The following is a 20,713-nucleotide window of genomic DNA, read 5'->3' as shown; positions in this document are numbered from 1 at the left end:
CAGATGGAATCAGTAAACTTTCATTGAAGGACAGTATAAAATGAATTAATAAATTCAAAGATAGGGTTTAATTATCTGTCAGTGCAAAAAAGTTCAAATCCATGGTGCCACCTATGGTGTCCTCCCTTTCTTGCCATCACTTGTACCCCTAGAATTTAAAGACAGTGTTGCAGACAGGGAGAGGATTTGGTGGTACTCACATACACAAGTACTTTTTGGCCGGGCCATATAGCTTCATTCTGAAATTGGAATAATTTCAGGCCTATATGGTTGAAGACAGAATCTTGGACCTATGTGGGAAGTGTGTTTGAAAATTTGCTAGTATATAATAACTACTGTGGTCTATTTTATTTTTTATTTATAAAAATTTCTATACTGCTGTTCATTTGAGGATCACAGCACAGTTTACAATATAAAAACACAAAAATGCATAGTAACAAACAAAAAGAATACTCTCCTGCACCCCTGTTTAAAAGGCTGTTGTGTTTAAGCCCTACTTAGGATTCTAGCATTACCAGGATTCTTAAGTCACCTCAGCTGACTGAAAAAAGGTTAACTTTTTATAAAAGCTACATCTAGTGCCAGTGACATATGTGGGCATTTATACAAAGATATGTTTTTCAAATTCATGAAACTCTTAGTTTGGCTTCAGTGCTACTGGCCAAGTTGCCTGTCTTAATAGTGAAACCTCTGAGATCTTAAAATATACAATATGAAATTCCAATAGTTATTCTGAAAAGTATAAACATGATTGGTAAAGCAGTGGAAACTACCTAGCACAGGAACAGCAACAACAGGAGATACAGAAGGAAGGAGGAATTGATGAAAATTCCACCATCTTCTTCCAATGTGAGCAGAACGCTGCTGATTGCAAGTCTTGATCCAATTAGTAGTGTAGTTTTTGTCGTTTCCATAGGCAGAATCCTATGTGCCTTCTTTAAACAGACTCTTTGTAGCATAAAAAACAAGTCAGGTTAGAATACTAATGCACTAAGAAAAAAATAAGAGAGGTTGGAACATCCAGTAACATCTTCAAATACTGAAAATGTATTTTACATTGTCACTACTGCTATTGTACGTGAAGAAGTACCTGTTCGAATTATTTTCTCCCCTTCAGCCTTAAGTGTTTAGTTATAGTGTTTAACTATACAGCCTTAACTAAACAGCCTTAAGTGTTTAGTTATAGTTCATATACTATAAGCTACTGATACATTTTAACATGACAAGTTTGACAGTGGAAATGGCTACTTTTCTCAAAAATCTTTCTGAACAAAAACTTGCCCAGATTCAGTGATCTTTCTATAGCACAATCTTACACATACTTATGCAGAAGTCAGTCACACTGTAATGATACTTACTCTCTAGTAAATCTGTTTAGGATTGCAGCTCTACACTTAATTTTCAGGCATATTCAAAACATGGTTAACAAGATTAACCTCTGCATTCACTGCAAATTTGTAACGTAAATACACCCTAACATATATCAGCAAATATTTTGCTTGACTTGGCAGTTGTGCATTTTGTTCCATGCATGAATAAAGCTTGGGAATATTATTAGAAAAGATATTTTCTGGAAGACTAATGCAATACAAAAACCCATGAATGATAGTTGAATGTTTTTGTATTGGACACTCTTGAAGAAACTTTGTTTTTTTGTTTGTTTTGAACTTGGGATTTAATTTCATTTTGTGCATCTCAAAATATGGGAGTAAAAATATTCTAAACGAAATTTGGGAAGGGTTTACGTTATTGCATTTTCTAGTGTTAGAAGGTACTATAAACTTGGTACCTCTTTAAATTATCTCTTGTCTGGAATGTCCCTTCAACCCTGTTTCCCTCCCCTCCTTCCTCAATTGCTGGGTGTCCCGTCCTATGCAACCTGTCAGTAACATTTTTCAATTGGAAAACAGTTCTTGACTGCTCTTTTCAATGAATAAACTTAAAAGGCGTCCTTTAAACGTAAGCCTACCTTGCCACATGGGACTCTTCTGTGTGGCTAGGGAAGTGTTTTGTAATTTGTAATTTGTTTTGGCTCCGGAATGGAGGTAGGAGTGGGAGAAGGGAGAGAAGATGCAAGGGAGAGCATATATAGGCAACTAATGAGCCATCAACTCAATTTCTCTGTTTCCTTTCTTCTTTTGGAGGGGGCCTGTTACCTTGTCCCTTACTTGCATTCACCATCTTACCTTCAACCTTACCTGTTTTCCCACTTCAGACTGATACTCCTGTGCCTTCTAGTATGATTTGCTTTCTCAAAACCACCATTCTTCTCCCCCTGCTCCCCCAAATACATTCCTAAGGCTTCAGTCCTGTGAACACAATGGGGCTTCCTTCCAAGTAAATGTGCATAGGATTGGGCTAAATGAGCTATTTGCACTAATCCTGGACAGATTGCTGTAATACGGCAAGATAAGTATGACCTTTCATAGCATTGTCTCACAAGGGGGTGGAGAAGCTTGACCACACTGAATTTAAATCCCTGCATCATTCCCTCATTTTTTTAAAAAAAGATGGCTGCATTGTCATTTAAGTCCTCATGTTCAGTATAATCCGAGATTATTGCAGGAACTTGTCATTGATCTGGAATCACTTTACTAAAAGGGAAACGCATTTTAGACCTTCCTGCTTGCTTCCCACTGCCATTGGGAAAAAAAATGGCATGCTAAATTTGTAGCAGGAAAATTGATACTACTCAGATTCCCAGTGGTAGCTGACATGCAGTGGCAGCTTTCCAACATGCTTGCTTATCCATTTTACAGGTGTAGCAATGATGCAAATAGTCAGCTGCCCGTATGTAAAGACAGTCGCTACCACCAAGACCGGTAATTTTTTAAAACCATCTTAGTCTGTTTTGTCTGTAAGTTGGCATGGTAGTGAATGTTGTTGTTTTTACCTTTATTTGCTTTTCCCAAATAACTGGATCTCTTATCTTTATTTTCAAAATACACTTACAAATACAGATTTCACATGTAGTCAGCAAGAGTTTCCCCCAATTAACTGGCTATGAGCTTAATTAGTTTTTTAAAAAAACACTTATGCAAGTTAGACTACTCTGTTCATGTGAATCTCTTCCATAACCATATTTTGTTTTTGCTTTCCTATGTGGGATACAGTGTTTGATTCCCCCCTCCTGCTATTTGTACAGTGATCAGACTTTGTTTGCATGTTAGTGTGCTTGTGTATGTGTATGTATGTCTGTGTCTATGTTTAAACTTACATGTTAAAGGCTGTTCTAGATATATATGTTTTCATGCAAAAAGGAGTTTGTTGTCAGTACCTTACATATTCACAAAAAACTAGAGTCATGCTGCATTAAACCATCTGTTATTTTAAATTTAAAATCCAAAAATCAAAGTTGAAAGCAAAATCCCGGGTTGTATTGGCACCTAAACATGTGATCCTGACTTCTAAGATTGGGTGCTCCTGACAGTGCTTGAAGGAGCTCAGTAAGTGTGCAGGACTCTCTCCCCTTCCATGGCACTGGGGAAGCTCGGCTTGCATGTGTGGGTCTGCTTTGCTGGATCACATGACCATTTAATAGAGAGAACTAAGAAGATTTCCTGATAATCATGCTACATCTGTACTGAAGAAGCTGACTTTATTGTTTTACTACTCTTTGTTAGTAGTTTACTTTGAAGAGCAGTAAATCCTTCCCATTTTCTTTTAATGCTGATTATTATGATAGTGTATGGAATTAGCAATAACTTCATTCTCAACACTTAAAAAATAGTGCAAATTCACAAGATTCATCAAATATTTACTACATTTTGTGCCATCCATGACTGGGTATACAGGGCAGTAGTGATTAGGCAATGTGCAAGTACAGTGTACTAACACAGAACTACAGCTTAGAAGAAATGTCTCAGCTTCCAGTATTGATAGCTTCAGTTTCATTAATAAGCCACTGTATATGCTGATTTCAGTTTGATGCTTTGGATTCACAAAATGTTACTTTATCAGTACTTGCCTTTTTATTGCTCCTTCTTATGTAGGTGTCTTGCCAGGAATGGCTCCTCCTATTGTACCTATGATCCATCCTCAGGTTGCTATTGCCGCTTCACCTGCTACATTGGCTGGAGCAACAGCAGTCTCTGAATGGACAGAGTACAAAACAGCAGATGGGAAGACTTACTACTATAATAATAGGACACTGGAATCAACATGGGAGAAGCCTCAAGAACTAAAGGAGAAAGGTATAGTGTTCAGTTTTGGACCAGCTAATGTTGCGCTTTGCAAAATTAAAAAGACAAATTGGCTGATGAATGTGTGTGCTTATTTCTAGCATTTTTAAACCTGCTGTATGTCGTAAAGGTAAAGGGACCCCTGACCATTTGGTCCAGCCGTGGCCGACTCTGGGGTTGCGGCACTCATCTCGCTTTATTGGCCGAGGGAGCCGGCGTACAGCTTCCGGGTCATGTGGCCAGCATGACTAAGCCGCTTCTGGCGAACCAGAGCAGCGCACGGAAACGCCATTTACCTTCCCGCTGGAGTGGTACCTATTTATCTACTTGCACTTTGATGTGCTTTCAAACTGCTAGGTTGGCAGGAGCAGGGACCGAGCAACGGGAGCTCACCCCTCACGGGGATTCGAACCGCTGACCTTCTGATCAGCAAGTCCTAGGCTCTGTGGTTTAACCCACAGCGCCACCCGCGTCCCTCGCTGTATGTCTTACAATTAAAACAAGAGTCTCTCTGTCTACAGACTCACAATCTAAAAAACATGACACAGAAAGAAAAAGCCATGGTGAGTCAGAAGTTGGGGGGAAGAAAGCTCTTATAATGACCAACATAAATGGAAACAGTTCAGGGACAGAAGGAGTCCAGTGGAGCTGGTCTTTCAGAAAAGCTGATGGGATGATTCAGTGTCCCATCTCCGCTAGTATGCTACTTCTTTTACAGTCTTTCCCTTTCTTACTAGCTCACAGTTGAAGTTCGTTGCTTCTCTTGTTGTCTTAATATGGCACACTGTTACAAAAAGTTTTGCGTGTGTGACTTTGGGCTCCTGGATAGCAGACCTCCACCGCCAGGCTGTGGTTTCTCTCAGCTTCCGTTTGTCTAAACTGAGAAATGCCTATTTTTTTCCTGGAGCCTACCGCCAGCTGTTTTGAGAGTCTCCAAGTATTTGCTTTTTATGGATTTCGTCTTACAGATGGATGATTTCTAGAATTCTATTTAGTAGCTATCTCCAGGTTGCTTCATGTTCTCTATTTAGATTTTTTAAACCATTTCTTATTGGCCTTGGCATTTCTGTTGCAGTGTGAAAAGGATATGACTCTTTGAGAGTCCTTTGTACAGGATGCCTAGCACTATAAATCTGTCACTGATAAGATCTTCTTTTTTGCTCCCCAAATCATGAATTTTAAAAAAGGAATTCCATTGACTCTCTAGGCTTTGACATTTCAGGTGGAAATACTCCACCTCATAAACTATATTACACTTAAGAATAAAAAAATAACCAAATCTGCTCTGCATAGTTATTTTCAGTACCTATCTTATTGTCTTGTCCGTAATTTGTTTAAATTGTATTTTTAAATTGCTGTAACCTGCCCTGGGATCTTAATGATGAAGGGTGGGTAAGAAATCAAATAAATAATTAAATAAAATTAATAATCCTTGGTTTTCCTTAATAAAGGTGAAGGATTTAAACATGAGGGAGCTGAGTCTGATTTCTCCTATCTCATTGTAGCACAATGTTGCTGTGCAGCAACAATCAAATCTTTTCTGCCAGACTGGTTATTCTGAGGGTCTGTTGAAGCTTTCTGGGGCTGGAAATTGAGCAATTTTTGTAACACTTAAGGCTTGGGTTTCTGACACCATCTCATACTATTTCAGAGAAGGAGGCAGGCCCCAAAGGATACCTAACAAAACAGCAACTTTATTGCTAAGAACAAACTAGATTAGAATTGCAGCATAGATAACTGTCTTAGTTTGGACAAAGACATAACAGTAGTCCTGGAGCCAATATAAATCTCCACATATCAGTAGCAAGAGAATACCACTACATTATCTCATCCTTGTTGTGTAAACATTCAGAATTATTTTCTAAAGTACTTGTGGTATCTGCTGATTACAGAAGTGATTGCCATCCTTAACATAGATAACCAGTGTAAGGCGGTTGCATATCCATGGTAATTTTGAAAAGACAGAAAGTATGAAAATATATTTCTTTTGGAAATATAAGTAGAAGACTGTAAATAACAGTTGCTTTAAATAAAACCAGACTGCCTAGTGAAAACAAAGAGCTGCTTCTTCGAACTCCTTGCATGTCAAGGACCGTCTCCAGACTACATACCTGTTCCTTCAGGGGAATGCAGCTGTGTTGGGAATAGGCAGATTGTATTGATTTCTGGACTGGAAAACCACCCACAAGGCCTTCATCTTACCAGGATTCTGACTCAGTATTGGCTCTTGTCCAGTCCACCACTGTATCAAGGCACTGATTGAGAAATTGCACAGCACACTAAAGTTGGATGTAACAGAAAAATAGAGCTGGGTGTAATCAGCATACTGATGATACCATACCCCAAATCTCCTGATGACCACTTCTAACAGCTTCATATAGGTGTTAAACAGCATCATGCAGCACCTAAAAGTGTCTGGGAGCAGAAATATAGCCACCCAGTGTCATTCTGCTAGCTCTGTAATAATTTGTATAATCACAGATACATGTCCATAGTTGAGAAAAATTCTGACAAAAATGAAAACACTAGCATTCATATGTACTTTTCATTATGAATAATTATGCTGATAAGAGCCTTAAGTTTGAATTTACAGAAAGTGGAAGGTAAAAAAAAATGTTTTTCCCTAGAAAAAGTAGAAGAGAAGATGAAAGAAAGCATTAAGGAGCCTGCCGAAGACCCTTTGCCTATGGAGACGGAAGAGGAGGAACCCAAAATTGAACCTATCAAGGAACTTATAAAAGAGGTAAAAGACATGAGAAACCTACAGTTTAATTTTGCTGTATTTAAATACTCTTATGTTCGTTTGTGAAAACAAAGCTGCAGATCAAGTAGAATGAAGTGGAAGATGCAGTTAAGTAAACTGAAATAAAATAGAAAATGTGCACATTTTGGTCTGGATATTGAGAGCATATTGGCAGCTCTCTAACGTGAATAGGTTGTTCTTATATTTAGGAACTAACTAGAAGCAATATTTGATTTTACAAATTACTTAGAAAGTAAAGCATTGTGGATAGTCTTCAATGGCTGAAAAACTTGATTGTATCCAATGTTAATCATACTTTGCGTCAACCAGTTGAATAAGCATGACAACCTAGGTTCATTTATTCAAATGCATATTCTGAGTAAAAACAAGCTGAATACAGTCCACAGTTTTTAAGGCACACATTCAGTGCCTTAAATATTGAAAACTTGATTTACATTTAGGAACATAAACATCAAAACAAAGTGCTATTGCATAGTTTTGAAAGTAGTAAGATAGCACAAACTCTTGGCAGCTTTTATATTACTTTGGAGCAGATTTTGGGGCACATGGGGGTGCAGGTGGAAAGGGGCAAAAAGAAACCAGACATCCCATTTCACAGATGGATTAACCACTGTGCAAAAGCAGGTGGGCATCTTAGGATGTTGCCCTTAGTGTGTGTTAAACATAAATTGAATTAATCATTATAGTTCAGAAACTTTTCTTACACATTGGTTTCACTGATTTCCAAATTACTTTTTATTTCTAATTGATTTTATATAGTTCCTCCTTATCCTTCTTGTCAATTCAGTATAAATGCAACAGTTGGTTTTAAATTACCTTTGATCTCTCACCAGGAACCAAAAGAAGAAGAAATGACGGAAGAAGAAAAAGCAGCTCAGAAAGCAAAACCTGTCGCTACTACCCCTATTCCTGGTACTCCATGGTAAGTAACATTGTTTCCCCTCAGATTGATTAGTGTGAATATATAATAAAAAAATTTCTTCCAGTAGCACCTTAGAGACCAACTAAATTTGTTATTGGTATGAGCATTTTTCGTGCACGCACACAAAAGCTCATACCAATAACAAACTTAGTTGGTCTCTAAGGTGCTACTGGAAGGAATTTTTTTATTTTGTTTCGACCAAGGCAGACCTACCTGTAACTGTGAATATATAAGTACTACTTTTAAATCTGTGCATTCTATTCATAGTGAACATGTTATTCATTGTTTATTTTTAATATAAAATTAATGTTAGATTTACAATGATTTAATCAATCAATAACGTTAGCAATAGGCTTATATTATACATTTCATGTTGAATAAAGAAAAAATTGGCTTTACATTATTTTTGTATGAGATTGACCAGCAGTTAGCAGTAATCGTAAGTCTACTTTGTGTTTATAAAACATTCTGGTACAGACAGGTACAATTAAGTGCTGTTGATCTTGGCTATAATCATATGCACATTTATCTGGGAATAAGCCCACTGAATACAACGTTGCTTATTTATGAGTGAACATGCTTAGGACAGTGTTGTTTTATGGAGTTTAAGAGCATGTGACAAAGGCATTGGGACCTCTGTATTTTATTAACTGAAAGCATGCTTATAGGTTAAACAAACTTTGATAGAGTATTGATAAACCATTGATTGATTGTGGCTTTCCTGTAGGTGTGTGGTGTGGACAGGTGATGAGAGGGTTTTCTTTTACAACCCTACCACACGCCTGTCTATGTGGGATAGACCAGATGACTTAATTGGAAGAGCAGATGTGGATAAAATTATTCAGGAGCCTCCACACAAAAAAGGAATAGATGAAGTGAAAAAACAAAGTAAGAGTAAAAACAGTATTCTTCCTATTTTGTCTTGGTTATTTTGCAATTTTGAATATACTTACAGGTTCATTTTTTTGTGCTTATTCAAAGCAAGAGATATTTTGTGCTTATTTAGAAGCAAGAGAGAACTGCAGTGGAAAAAGTTATTGATCAATGCATGATTTCTGGGACTCAGTTGTGACTAAATTAAATCATTTTTGATTGCTAAAAGTAGGCTAAGCATATATTCAGCATACATTATTGATCAAATGTTATTATTTGTTTAATTTTATTTCATAAAATTAATATACCTATTGATTGTGGGGGGAAACCTCAGAGTGGAATATTGCATTCTTTATTGAGATTCTAATGTGTATCCATAGACTAACTTTGCATGTCTTAATATTAACATGAGATGCATTCTTTACCTTTATGTAGACAACAAGCGAATATAAGTGGTGTGTTTTTCCCCCTGAACTGTACCTATAGGGATGCTAATAGAGGCCTCTCTTACAGTAAAAGAAGAGCATGAAATGCTAGATGAAACAAATGATGATGAACCTATTAAAGCAAAGAAGCGGAAGTAAGTTGTGTATGAAAGGATAGACTGCATTAATTTCTGAGCTTTAAAGTTTTTAAGTCTGATCTGGGGCTCAACTCTTTCAGTGTGGAAAGCTAAGTTTCCCACATTGCACAGTGGCTTTTGTAGTCACCATATTGAGTGAGATTGCTTGTCTGCAGTACGCCGAAAGTATTGTTGTATGCTCAATCATATTTTTTAATTAGTTGTTTGGGGGGTATTGGGCCAAGTTAAATAGTCTCTGGTTCCACTGTGCATTGAATGGAATGCATTGAATGGAATCCACCCTGAACATATGTTAACAAAGTGATGTAAAGCTAAAGATTTAGTTGTATTTTTTTTTATGGAGTCTTGTATGCCTTCACTTTCATAGGAAGGAGGAAAACAAAGACATTGATTCAGAGAAGGAGGCTGCCATGGAAGCTGAAATTAAAGCTGCTCGAGAGAGAGCAATTGTCCCGCTGGAAGCACGAATGAAACAGTTCAAGGACATGCTACTTGAAAGAGGGGTCAGAAACTATTATTGTATTAAGTTCTCTAGAATGTTGCAGACTATATTTTTTGTGTGTGACAATTATCATGCAGTATTGCATCCCTAAATCAGATTGGGAAAAGAAATAGAACTGGAACAACCTTGGTGTTTCCTGATTTTAGCCCAAATAATGGAAAAAGTCTGTTAGTTCCTATATTGTTATTCTTTCACTGACAAGTTATTCCTGCATACTGTCATTAGGATTGAAGGATATTGGTTATCTGTATACTAATAAGATATTCCAACTCTGTATGGTGCTAATGATAAGGATGTCCCGTGCTTTGATAATTTGTTGTTGTTTGATTGTTCAGAAGGCACATGTGCAGAATAACTGGTCAAAGATAAAACTAGTGTTCACATTAAGTAAATGCCATTGGGAAACACACACACATTCTCACACACCTATTCATCTGTTGAAGTTCTGCAATGTAGGATTGTTGCACACAACTAGTTGGGTAGGTGCGTAATCTTAATTTGGGGAGTTGGATAAATTGGGCTTCTGTTCAAATCCTTATACTACGATAGTTTCACATTTGAAGAGTGTGTCTGTTACCTATGTGTGTGTACTGAAGATAAATTCTGGATTTCAGTAGAATATTTTTTTCATGCAAAATGAAGCCCACAACAGTTGTCTTTTTCAGGGGCAGTTTAGGGAAGTGGAGCATTTTTGGCAACTATCATTGCTATTCCTGGAGCCTTGGTATGGGTGGGACAGGAGAACGGCACATATGTTTGCAATTGATTTCAAAATTCTCTAAAGAATATCAGCTTTCAGTGTGATTTTTCCAATGCAGTTTCCATGAAATGTTATAAGTTTGCCTTGTTAACCTGTCTTTTTAAAAGTGCTCCAGAGACAATTTCTGTGCAAAACCTTTGGGTTTATTTGGGGTGGCGGCGGGTAGGGGAGACATTGGATCATTTAGAAAAAGAGCTATGCAGGCAGCATAGGAAGTCAGAGTAGAGAACTTCAAGGCTCTCTTTTGATGTGGCAATTTTTAAATGTCACACAGTAGTGGCTATTTTAATGAGTAATTAGATGTGTGTTAGTTCTGTGTAATTATGTAGACGTTTTTGGAGCCAATTAGTGTGGAAATTTGTGATGCTGACCTCCTGGAGCTTGTCATCTATTAGTGATGAAACTGCTGTAAGGGTTTCAGTTATAGCTCTTCTCTAACAGATGTCCTGTAGGTTTCAAGCAAAATAGCACGACTTGCTTGTCTTTGGGTGAATTTAATTGCTAGGAAAATCAGCACTTTTCTCTCTTCCACTCCACCCCTTTCTATTTTTTTTTAAAAAGGTTTCTGCATTTTCTACTTGGGAGAAGGAGCTACACAAGATAGTTTTTGATCCCCGCTACCTGCTTCTTAACCCTAAAGAAAGAAAACAGGTAAAATAAAGGCCTACAGGTAAACACAACTGGCCTGAGAATTCTGTGATATCTGGAGTTTCAGATAACAAAAGTTTAGGGAATGGGGTGGGGAAAGGGTAAGGTTCCAAGTATTTCTTAAGAAAGAGAACTTGACAATTTCTATAGGGAAATGAAAGCTTCAAACTCAAATGTATGTTTAGGTACGAAGCCCCACACCCCCAAACCATAATTGTCACAGAGATTTGTATAAAAATATTAACAGGAGTATTTGACAAAGAAACCCTGAATACGTTATTCATACCGAAAATATTCTTGTGTGAAATCTTTTACTACAAAGATGAAAATAAATGGGAAATGTAAAATTTGCAAAAGGGATCAATCAGGATTTATGTACTCTGTTTTAATTTCTTCATCTCCAGAGTGATTATTTAGAAGCTGAGACTTGGTAGAACCACCAGGTTCTGAACCAAGGTGGTCAGTTGTATGTCTCTCATATTAAATCATGCACATATATTCTCCTATCCTAACTAGTGATAGGTGTGGATACTGTGTCCTCATGAATAAATGATAATTTGATTGCATTAATATTGCCATAAAACTGTTTCTAGGGTTATTGAGCATTCTTAAATGCTGGCTATGAGGTATGAAAGAAGAAAGAGCTGGCTCTTTTCTGATAGCTTCTCTTATATATTAGCTTCTCTTAGTGAGAATTACACTTTTTGGCTTTGATAGAGAAGAGTATGTCACTGTCTCCGTATGTAGCAGTATCTTTGGCAATACCCTTCTTCACCTCTCCTCCTGGGTGCTTGAGCTGCAGGACCCCCTTGTTCCATGCCACATTATTCAAGATGGGCTTGATCCCAGCTTGAGTGATGACATAGATCTATTAAAGGACATGCCATTATCTAATGAAGACCTCTGTGCAATTTAAAAATACAGAAATTCATCCTGATGGAAGGAAGCCGTTCTTAAGCATCCAACTATTTTACGTTTGGTACTGTTGCTGCTGTGATTGTTACTTGGTGCCCTAAAGAACAGTGTTAAAATTTATGTTGAATGGCTTTACATAAAAGTTTTTATAGAGAGGAATATTTCAGTTAGTCCAAGCTTAGTGAAGTGATACTCTTGGCGTCATATATGGTAACTTCTCATATTACTGCAAATGATGCATCCTAGCCTTTGACTTGTCCTTTGGAGTTCTCGCCACTTACAGGGTGATAATGCTCCAAATGGTATACTCTGGTGTTTCTGTAGGTATTTGATCAGTATGTGAAAACCAGGGCAGAAGAAGAGCGCAAAGAGAAGAAAAATAAAATAATGCAGGCTAAGGAAGATTTCAAGAAAATGATGGAAGAAGCGAAGATTAATCCCAGGTAAGAATATTTCCTCCTACATAAATAATTTTAAAGCTTTTTTCAGGTACTGTGTGTACTGCTAGACTTGGTTTTACTTGAAGTTCAGTACTATCCTCTGCTTGTTTACTGTCATTTAATCCAAATTTTATGACACTGGCTGTTTCAGGATATGAAACAATCCCAAATGCTTGGCAAGGTGTGGAAGATGGATTTATTTGCCCTAAATGTTCACAAGCTATGTCCTCCAATCTGTAGGTTTCCTCATCTTGATTAGCTGTGAAAACACCAACATTACTGTATAGAATATAATAGGGAACTTCTACTCTTTTCCAGCATTATGTAAATATGAAACATATTAGTACCAGAATTGTTTGTGACTTTGAGTAGTATTTTTTAAAAGCTGTCTGTTCTACTTAAGCAAACTACGTATGCAAATGGGCCCTAGCTATGGCAGGCAAGTTTCCATAAGCTATTCCATAGTCAGCATGGGGGAAAGGACCAGGTGGATTCTCTCTACTTAGCTTTGTAATTTTAGGTTGTGAACCGCCCTGAGATCTAAGGAGAAAAGGTGGTATACAAATTGAATAAATAATAATAATAATTTTATATTATTTATTCATGACCAAATAGGTTTCCATAGTTCAGTTACATTGTAAGCAAGACATTGCCAATATATTGTTCAACAGTATGTAGTTATCATTTCCTTTTAAAGTATTTCTTTTTGTGTAAATTAGGTAGGATTTACATTGCATTACATGTTTGTCTGCTTTAGGTTAACACTGTGGTTTTAACCACAGTAAAATGCAGTGAAACACCCAAATGTTTCTTCAGAAATTGTGCTACTTTGCTTGAATTAACTTGATGTCTACAAATGGTTACCCTAAACACACTTATTAGGCAGGGGTGGGCAACCATTTTTCTGTCAGGGATTGCATTCCCCCAGGAGTAATCGGTTGGAGGCCATATGCCATATGTGGGCGGGGCCAGGTCCAGTGGTGGTTGAGACTACATTTTTTCTCTTTCTGATGCCACCTTTTCTCTCTCTCCTCTTTCCTGCCTGTCCAGCAGACTGTCAGGGAGTGATGAGTCACTTTTGCCAGCAGTCTGAACTGATTGCTTGCAAAGAGCTTTTGAAATTAGGCTGTGGGCCACATAAAATAAGGTCAAGGGATTCAGGTTGCCCATCTTTGTTGAACAGTACTGAGCTTGAAAATAATTGCTTTGTTAGTGTAACCATTTTCCTTACTTACTTAGCCTTAATTGTTTCTTACTACTTTTTCGCACCCCAAAGGACACAGAAGTATATATCATTTATATATTATGTTTGTCTTCTTTACCCACTGTTGACTAAAACCAATCTCCAAAGGACCTGCAAGTCTTGTTAACTAATTTCCCTTTTTTAATCCAAGGTAACAGTGCCCATTTGGAAGTTTGCATTCCTTAAAAATCATATTTGTGCTTTGTGTGCTCAGAAATCCATGTCCAGTCTTGCTTTTGCAGCTCACTTTCTTTAGTTTAGGTTTACATTCACTTCCAGTCAGTTGAATAAGCTACCCAATTATTCTCTTGTTTTAATTTACCCTACAGCAACATTAGGCGGGATTGCCCAAGTCTAATTATTTCCATGCTGAGATGAAAACATTCGTAGGATTATAATGTCTCACGTAAACCTGGGGCCAGATTAGCATCAGACCTTGGAAAAAGCACAGTAGTGTTTGTTTTTTTCGAGGTAAGTGGCAGTACTATATCTACTGCACATCTGAGATTTGGAATCTGGCCCTGGAGGTGAGAGTACTGTTAATAATTAAAACTGCAGGGAGAAAGGGTGGGAAACCCTTCAGACACTACTGTCCTTGCTCACAGTATTAAAAGAATCTGAATTTTTGTACCATGCCAGTTCTATTTCTGGCAGTGTTGGGTGGCAAAAGAGCATTGTTAAATTTACATTGCATAATCATGAAGTATCAGGACAGATTGACCATGGAATTTGTCTTCTGCAAGGATTATGTTATATGTGAAGAACTGCATTCAGTGTGTGCAATTTTTAAAAAAATAGTTTTAGCTGGTTCATGTCAACTTTCTAAAAAGAAAAAAGACAAACTTTATGTCTTGGACCTTCAACGGTGGCAAGGATACCAATATATTGGTGCTTAGTGTATGTATTCCAACAGAACCAAAACACAGTTGTGCTTTTGAATATATTTTCCGTCTACAAAAGCCCTGCCAAATCGGTACACTTGCCATTTTGTTACAGAACTACTTTTAGTGAATTTGCAGCCAAGCATGCTAAAGACTCACGATTCAAAGCAATTGAAAAAATGAAAGACCGGGAAGCCTTGTTTAATGAGTTTATCACAGCAGCAAGAAAGAAGGAAAAAGAAGATTCGAAGACCAGAGGAGAGAAGGTAAGATTTTTACATCAAGGATGTGAAAATAGCATAATGGGAGGATTGGGGAAGGGCCCATGCTAGTCTTCTAGATTTGCCCTTCACCCCCTCCCCCAAATTATTTTTTCCTTTTGTTTCCCTCCCCTAGTTTAAGCATTTGTATCTTATTTGGAGGTGTGGGGTTGGTCATTTTACTCTTTTTTCCCCTTAATTTGGAATAAGTTTAATGTTCTAGAAAATGTACTATAATTTTCTTCTAAATTCATATCTAGGTTTTAAAATCCTAGATATATATTTTTTTGGTGGGGGGACAAATGTCTGACTGGTAAACTCCAAGCAGACCTTTACATACCCGTTCTGTCAGGGATGCAAGCAAGGTTTGAGAACTATTTGTGGGCAAATTTCAAAATGCTAACACTTCAGTGGTTTTTTTAATCTTCCAGTAAATGTATCTTAGCATGACTACTTATCAGAATTAAAGGTCGCCTATGAAAGATTAATGAATTTCAAATGTCATTTGTCTGCACTGTCAATACAAGAGACAAAGTGCACATCACTGGGGAAGGTGGATGCTACAAAGTATCTTCAACAAGCGTTAGCATCAAAATATGCAGCAACTTTCCTCAGTGTCCTAGCATACACCTTTGAAACCTAATCATTTTTGGGATTTCTGTTTCCTTACATACTCCTTAAGTGAAGCTAATATAATTTCCTTTCAATAAGTAGCATAGATAGAGGCAAAACTTTCAGGCAAAAGTTACCTGTCGTATAGGAATGGAAAACAGCTGAAATGCAAAAATCTTAATATTGCAAAAAATGATAATCGGAAAATCCTTTGAGTAGGATCCAACATTGTCCGAGCGGACTTTCACCCACGTATTGGGTATTTCACTTCCTCACTGCTGCCCTATTGTGTGAGCAAGCATTTGTTCCACACTTGCATTTGATGGAACCCCTTAGGGAGCTGAAAATAAAGGCAAGTGACTCACATAAGGCCACTCATACTAGGCATGAGATTAAGCCCAGCAACTACTTAATGCACTGCTCAGTCTCATAGGCTGCAGTCCTTTACCCACTTACCTGATATTGAGCCCCATTGTACTCAGTGGAACTTCTGATAGATATGTACAGGATTGTGCCCTTAGATTCTATGGTACATCAACTCTATATGCACCAGAATGATTAGCTTTCTAGAGGTGAACATGTATAACCTAGAACTAGCCTAAATTGCACTCTACTTGTTTTAATCTATAATCATGGCTTAAACATTATTGTTGCATCTTAGCCATTATCAAAATGAATAGTTAATAAGTAAATTCTTTTATGTTGCATGAGTTACATCAAACAAGATTTTGTGTTAAATAAATGTGTTTATCTTTGCATCTGAAACTAATTATTTCTTTTCTCCCAAAGCCTCTTGTAACCATTTTATGTATTCTGTTTTGTAACAAGTGGATAGATTTTACAGTTTTGTGCTGTGCGGCCTGTCAATCAGTTCAGTCTGACAGCTGTCAATCACTGACACGCAAAGTATTATGGGATTCCCTAGTGAGGAAAGAATTGGTATCTCTGTGTGGTGACTTTAGCCTCCCGCAGTTCCGGTACTTTACATTTTTTTCAGTTTTTTTCCTTGTGAAGTGATGAGAGTTGTGCCCAGAATGTGTAAACTGCAAAAAGAGGAGAAAAATCCTCCTAAATAAAAGCAAAGTATTTTCAGCCATACATGCTTTTTGGATTCCACAAGAAACATAAAAGTTGATTTAAAATATGCTTAAAGTGTTAAGTGAAGCTTTCTCAGCCAGTTCTTCTCTTCCCAAAAAGAGGTTTAATGGAGGGGCAGAGAAACCTGTGGCCCTCTAGATTTTGTTGAACTGCAATTCCTATCATTGCTGGCTGGGGGTAATGGGCGTTGAAGTCAAACAATATCTGTAAGGCTTCAGGTTCTCTATCTTTAATTTAATACTATAATTTTGTGATTTCCCACAAACCTTTAAAGTAAGTGATTTGGGTTTTGTTTGTTTTGGCATCTTCCAACTCTGTGGTTCACTTGTTTAGTGAAATTAAAGAGAGAAGATAGCAAAGTTCCCTTAGGACTAGAAATATGACTAAGGAAGAGATGTAAGGCACATCAACTAAACTGAGGATTTTCATCTTTCAGAAGTGTATTATATAGCTCCACTCAGTAAGGTCTAACTAAGCTGAAAGTTGCCAGGTCAGTACCTTATAACTAAACAATTCTGCCTCCCTTCCTTTTCACTAGAAAAACTTCAGCGACCCCCCAGCTACCATGTCCATGTTTTTTTTAAAAAAAAATATAAAGCCAGAATAGAGGGACAGGTACAGTTTCGTTACTGCATTTATGGATTTAGTATCTATAATCTTGGATTTACGCTTTTCATTTTCTACTTTGCTTTTCCTGAAGGGTGACAGTTTTCAAGTAAAATGTGGTGTTCTCACCACCATATGAGACCAGAAAACCTGCATGTTTCCTAAACCCTAGAATTATATTAAAATATTAGGAGAATGGATTGGCTGGTTTTGGTAGAAAAATCCATGGAAGGGTTGCCTTTAGTTGGAATACTGTATGTTCCTGCAGCACTAGGTGGTAAGATCATGCTGGCTTTCAAGTTGGAAAAAGGAGGGCAGCTGCTGGTTTCTAGAGAGACGGGTGCATGCTGTGTAGATGTCAGGCAGGTTTGTTACTGTACCTTCTTTGTGTTGTAATGTTCTGAAGCCTTCTAAATGAATCCCAGTTAAATTATGGCTTGAAGATTAGCTTTGTGTACAGTAGAAAAATAGCAATAATCGATTAGGTGTGCCTGTACAATGACCCTTACTTTAAAGATTTCCACAGAAACACATTCTGTTTTTAATTTTGCAAGTGTTGTTTTCATATATCTGGCTTAGAAAGCTTTCTATTTTGATACTAGTTGCATGCTGTGCTTAAGTTCGACTTTGGAATAACAAATACCATTAAAAAATAGCTATAAGATTACTGAATATCTTCTTAAATACTACTCCGATAGATCTGCCATTGGTGGAGAGAAAAATTGCTCTACACAGTATTGTGCAGCCTTTTCATGATTTTATTTGCCTTTGGACTTAAAAAAATTCATTGTCCTTGCATAATACTGTGCCAAGAACCAAACATACGTGTTGAGGGAGATCTACAGATGATTAGCATTATTTTTATGTAGTAATTAATAATTGAAGGAAGCTAGGATGCAAGTTTTAATTGGCTGGTAAGGCATCAAGGTGCACTGTTAATCATACTTAAGCCATTGGGATTTGGTGTCCTATAATGCATTAAGACTTGGGGTTGCAGGTAACACCCTTTGCATGCATGATTTGGGTTTGGGGGGTGGGAATTGAGATTTATAATATAGCCTGTCTTACAATGGAATAATATCCGTTCTAGAGCTAAAGTAACTATGATCTCTCTAATCTCAGAAAGAAGCTGTGAATGCTCTTAGAGCGATAAACTTGGCCCCTTGGCAGGGCTTAGCCATTTACAAAGATAAGATAACTGGTAAAAGGTTTCTTAATGGTCAGAGGCCTGATTACGGGTGAGCATAAGTTGTTTGTGTGAAGCATCTTCCCATGTGATTGCAGCAATTGTACTCTTACTATCTAGCAGCCATGCATGGGGCAGAGGTGCTGGTGGCAGTGCTAGAATAACTGGGAGGGAACGAGGTCAGGAGAGCTCTGGTTGGCAGTGCATCTGTGGAGCTGCCACCAACTTGGAGTTGCTCCAGCCTTGCCACCTCTCTGTTCAGCACCACCACCTGGAGGACACTCCACTTCTCCCACATACATGCATAAACCACTGTTGATGCTGTCACAACTCCTGAAAAGGTGGGTTTTCACTGCCACAACAACATGAGAAGTTGATTCATCCAAACAGATTATGATGTGCTACTGTGCCTTGTAGTTACGTGATTTTACCCGTCCAGGTGACAGTACATGTGACTCTACCAAAGGCTCTGCAATGACATCCCTGTCATACATAAAATTAAGAAAATTCCAGAATTTCCAAGGGAAGCCAACAGAAAAAAATAACTTGGGAGAGAGGGGGAAGGAAGAAGAGAAAAATAATGCTTATGTTTTGCTGCACTTGTTTATATGGAAGGGAGAATTGTTTCATGAAACATTTCATTGTAGACTGAATTCTACTATTATGATTTATGCTTGCATTTAGCCAGATAACTATGTTTGGACAACTTCTCACTATTTTGTATGAAACTTAATTGTGCCCTTCATAACAAGTTTTGAAATCATTATCCATTGCTAGCTGCTACCAATGGTGTCCTTGGAACATTAACGTGCCCATTTTTATGCTCACATATAAATATTGATACTTTATTCTATGATTCTATTCCTTAATTCAGTGAGTTGGTACTTAAAAGTGCAATGAGAAATCTAAGGGTCTAGCCCACCAAGCATTGCTTCTGTGAACCAACAATCTTCAGTGGATTATACCATGGCTAGAATCCAAAAGTACAGTATACACACGTGTTCTAGAGCTCTGGACTACTTATCAAAGCAGGCTCTTGTTATAAGTGGTGTGGACTTAGACTGCATGCACACACTTCCTTAAGGTGGAAGGATTGCACAAATGAACACATAAGTCCCACGGTGCACATTACACATTTGTGTTTCCCTGCCATGCATGTAGAAGACAGTTTCAGTAAATATGAGGACTAGTCCCATATTTACATTCTGGGTTTCCTGTGCAGTCACTGCAGGAGCAATACCAGTTGTGTATATAATGCACACTCTTTAAGTGGAAGAGCAGATTAGAGCTGCTGTAGTAGGAACTTCTCAAGCAAGCCCTAACTATTGAGATGGTTCTCTTTGACATGTGTAAGCACCCTCTTTAGTTAATGTCCTAAGACTCTCATGACTGTGCAGTAGCCTTAAAGGAATTAGTCACATTGCATTTTGAAGGCTCCTGTATTATGTTTTAATATATAATCAAATCTCTCTTTCAAAATGGCAGTGGATTAAATTTAAAGTATAATATTCTAATGGAATCATCTAGTTTTGAATCTATTAAATTAAAATAGTTTTTGCTGTACGGTGAGTCTGCTTCTTTTTATTTCTAAATTACACTGCAAGCATTCAGAAGTCTAAGTGACTTCTTTTGTTCCCTTTTTCTTCCTTTTGTCTTGTTTTGAAATATAGATCAAAATGGACTTCTTTGAACTGTTATCTAATCACCACTTGGACAGTCAGTCTCGCTGGAGCAAAGTGAAGGACAAAGTAGAGACTGACCCTCGTTACAAAGCTGTGGATAGCTCTTCACAAAGGGAGGATCTTTTTAAGCAGTACATTGAAAAAATAGCCAAAGTACGTGTGTTACTAATGAAGCTGCTTCCATGTTCATAGTATTTCAGTGATGAAGCAATTGACAATAGACTTTGAAATACCCCACACAAGCATAAATCAGTTTTCTTAGCAGTGGTAGGAATTGCCCCATAGTCTCAGATTGGGGTTCTTACTTACTTACTTATTTATTTATATTGCCTTATAAAACACTCTCTTGAGGTGACACATGATATATATTATATATAAAAAAGAACAAGAGCACAATCTGGAAGACCATCCTAGGGTCCATAAGATTCTGCATTGATGATAGAGGAATTAGGGGAAGTTTTGGACCAATAGCCACCCTATTTTCCTAACAAGTTCTTGGAGGCAGGAGAAGGGAGTGGAGTAAGGTGGCCCTGAGGATGTTTTAGGTATTCCAAATG

General features: G+C 37.6%; 1 protein-coding gene across 10 annotated transcripts in view; it reads left to right on the top strand.

Moving 5' to 3' along the window:
- Positions 1 to 20,713, top strand: part of TCERG1 (transcription elongation regulator 1) — a 34,618-nt gene that overhangs the window by 6,923 nt on the left and 6,982 nt on the right. For 7 of the 10 annotated variants that reach the window (XM_080997106.1, XM_080997112.1, XM_080997113.1 and 4 more), the window contains 11 exons: positions 2,760 to 2,822; positions 3,993 to 4,193; positions 6,809 to 6,924; positions 7,779 to 7,867; positions 8,595 to 8,755; positions 9,227 to 9,320; positions 9,691 to 9,826; positions 11,147 to 11,236; positions 12,473 to 12,591; positions 14,828 to 14,978; positions 20,145 to 20,309. In XM_080997106.1, the coding sequence (XP_080853232.1) occupies positions 2,760 to 2,822; positions 3,993 to 4,193; positions 6,809 to 6,924; positions 7,779 to 7,867; positions 8,595 to 8,755; positions 9,227 to 9,320; positions 9,691 to 9,826; positions 11,147 to 11,236; positions 12,473 to 12,591; positions 14,828 to 14,978; positions 20,145 to 20,309 (1,385 nt within the window). The remainder of the gene's footprint in view (positions 1 to 2,759; positions 2,823 to 3,992; positions 4,194 to 6,808; positions 6,925 to 7,778; positions 7,868 to 8,594; positions 8,756 to 9,226; positions 9,321 to 9,690; positions 9,827 to 11,146; positions 11,237 to 12,472; positions 12,592 to 14,827; positions 14,979 to 20,144; positions 20,310 to 20,713) is intronic. The other 3 variants (XM_080997108.1, XM_080997107.1, XM_080997110.1) reach the window with 2 other exon arrangements.

Source organism: Podarcis pityusensis, assembly GCF_964106645.2.
Source record: "Podarcis pityusensis genome assembly, chromosome: 2".
Taxonomy (NCBI): domain Eukaryota; kingdom Metazoa; phylum Chordata; class Lepidosauria; order Squamata; family Lacertidae; genus Podarcis; species Podarcis pityusensis.
This window is presented reverse-complemented; position numbering and strand designations above follow the sequence as displayed.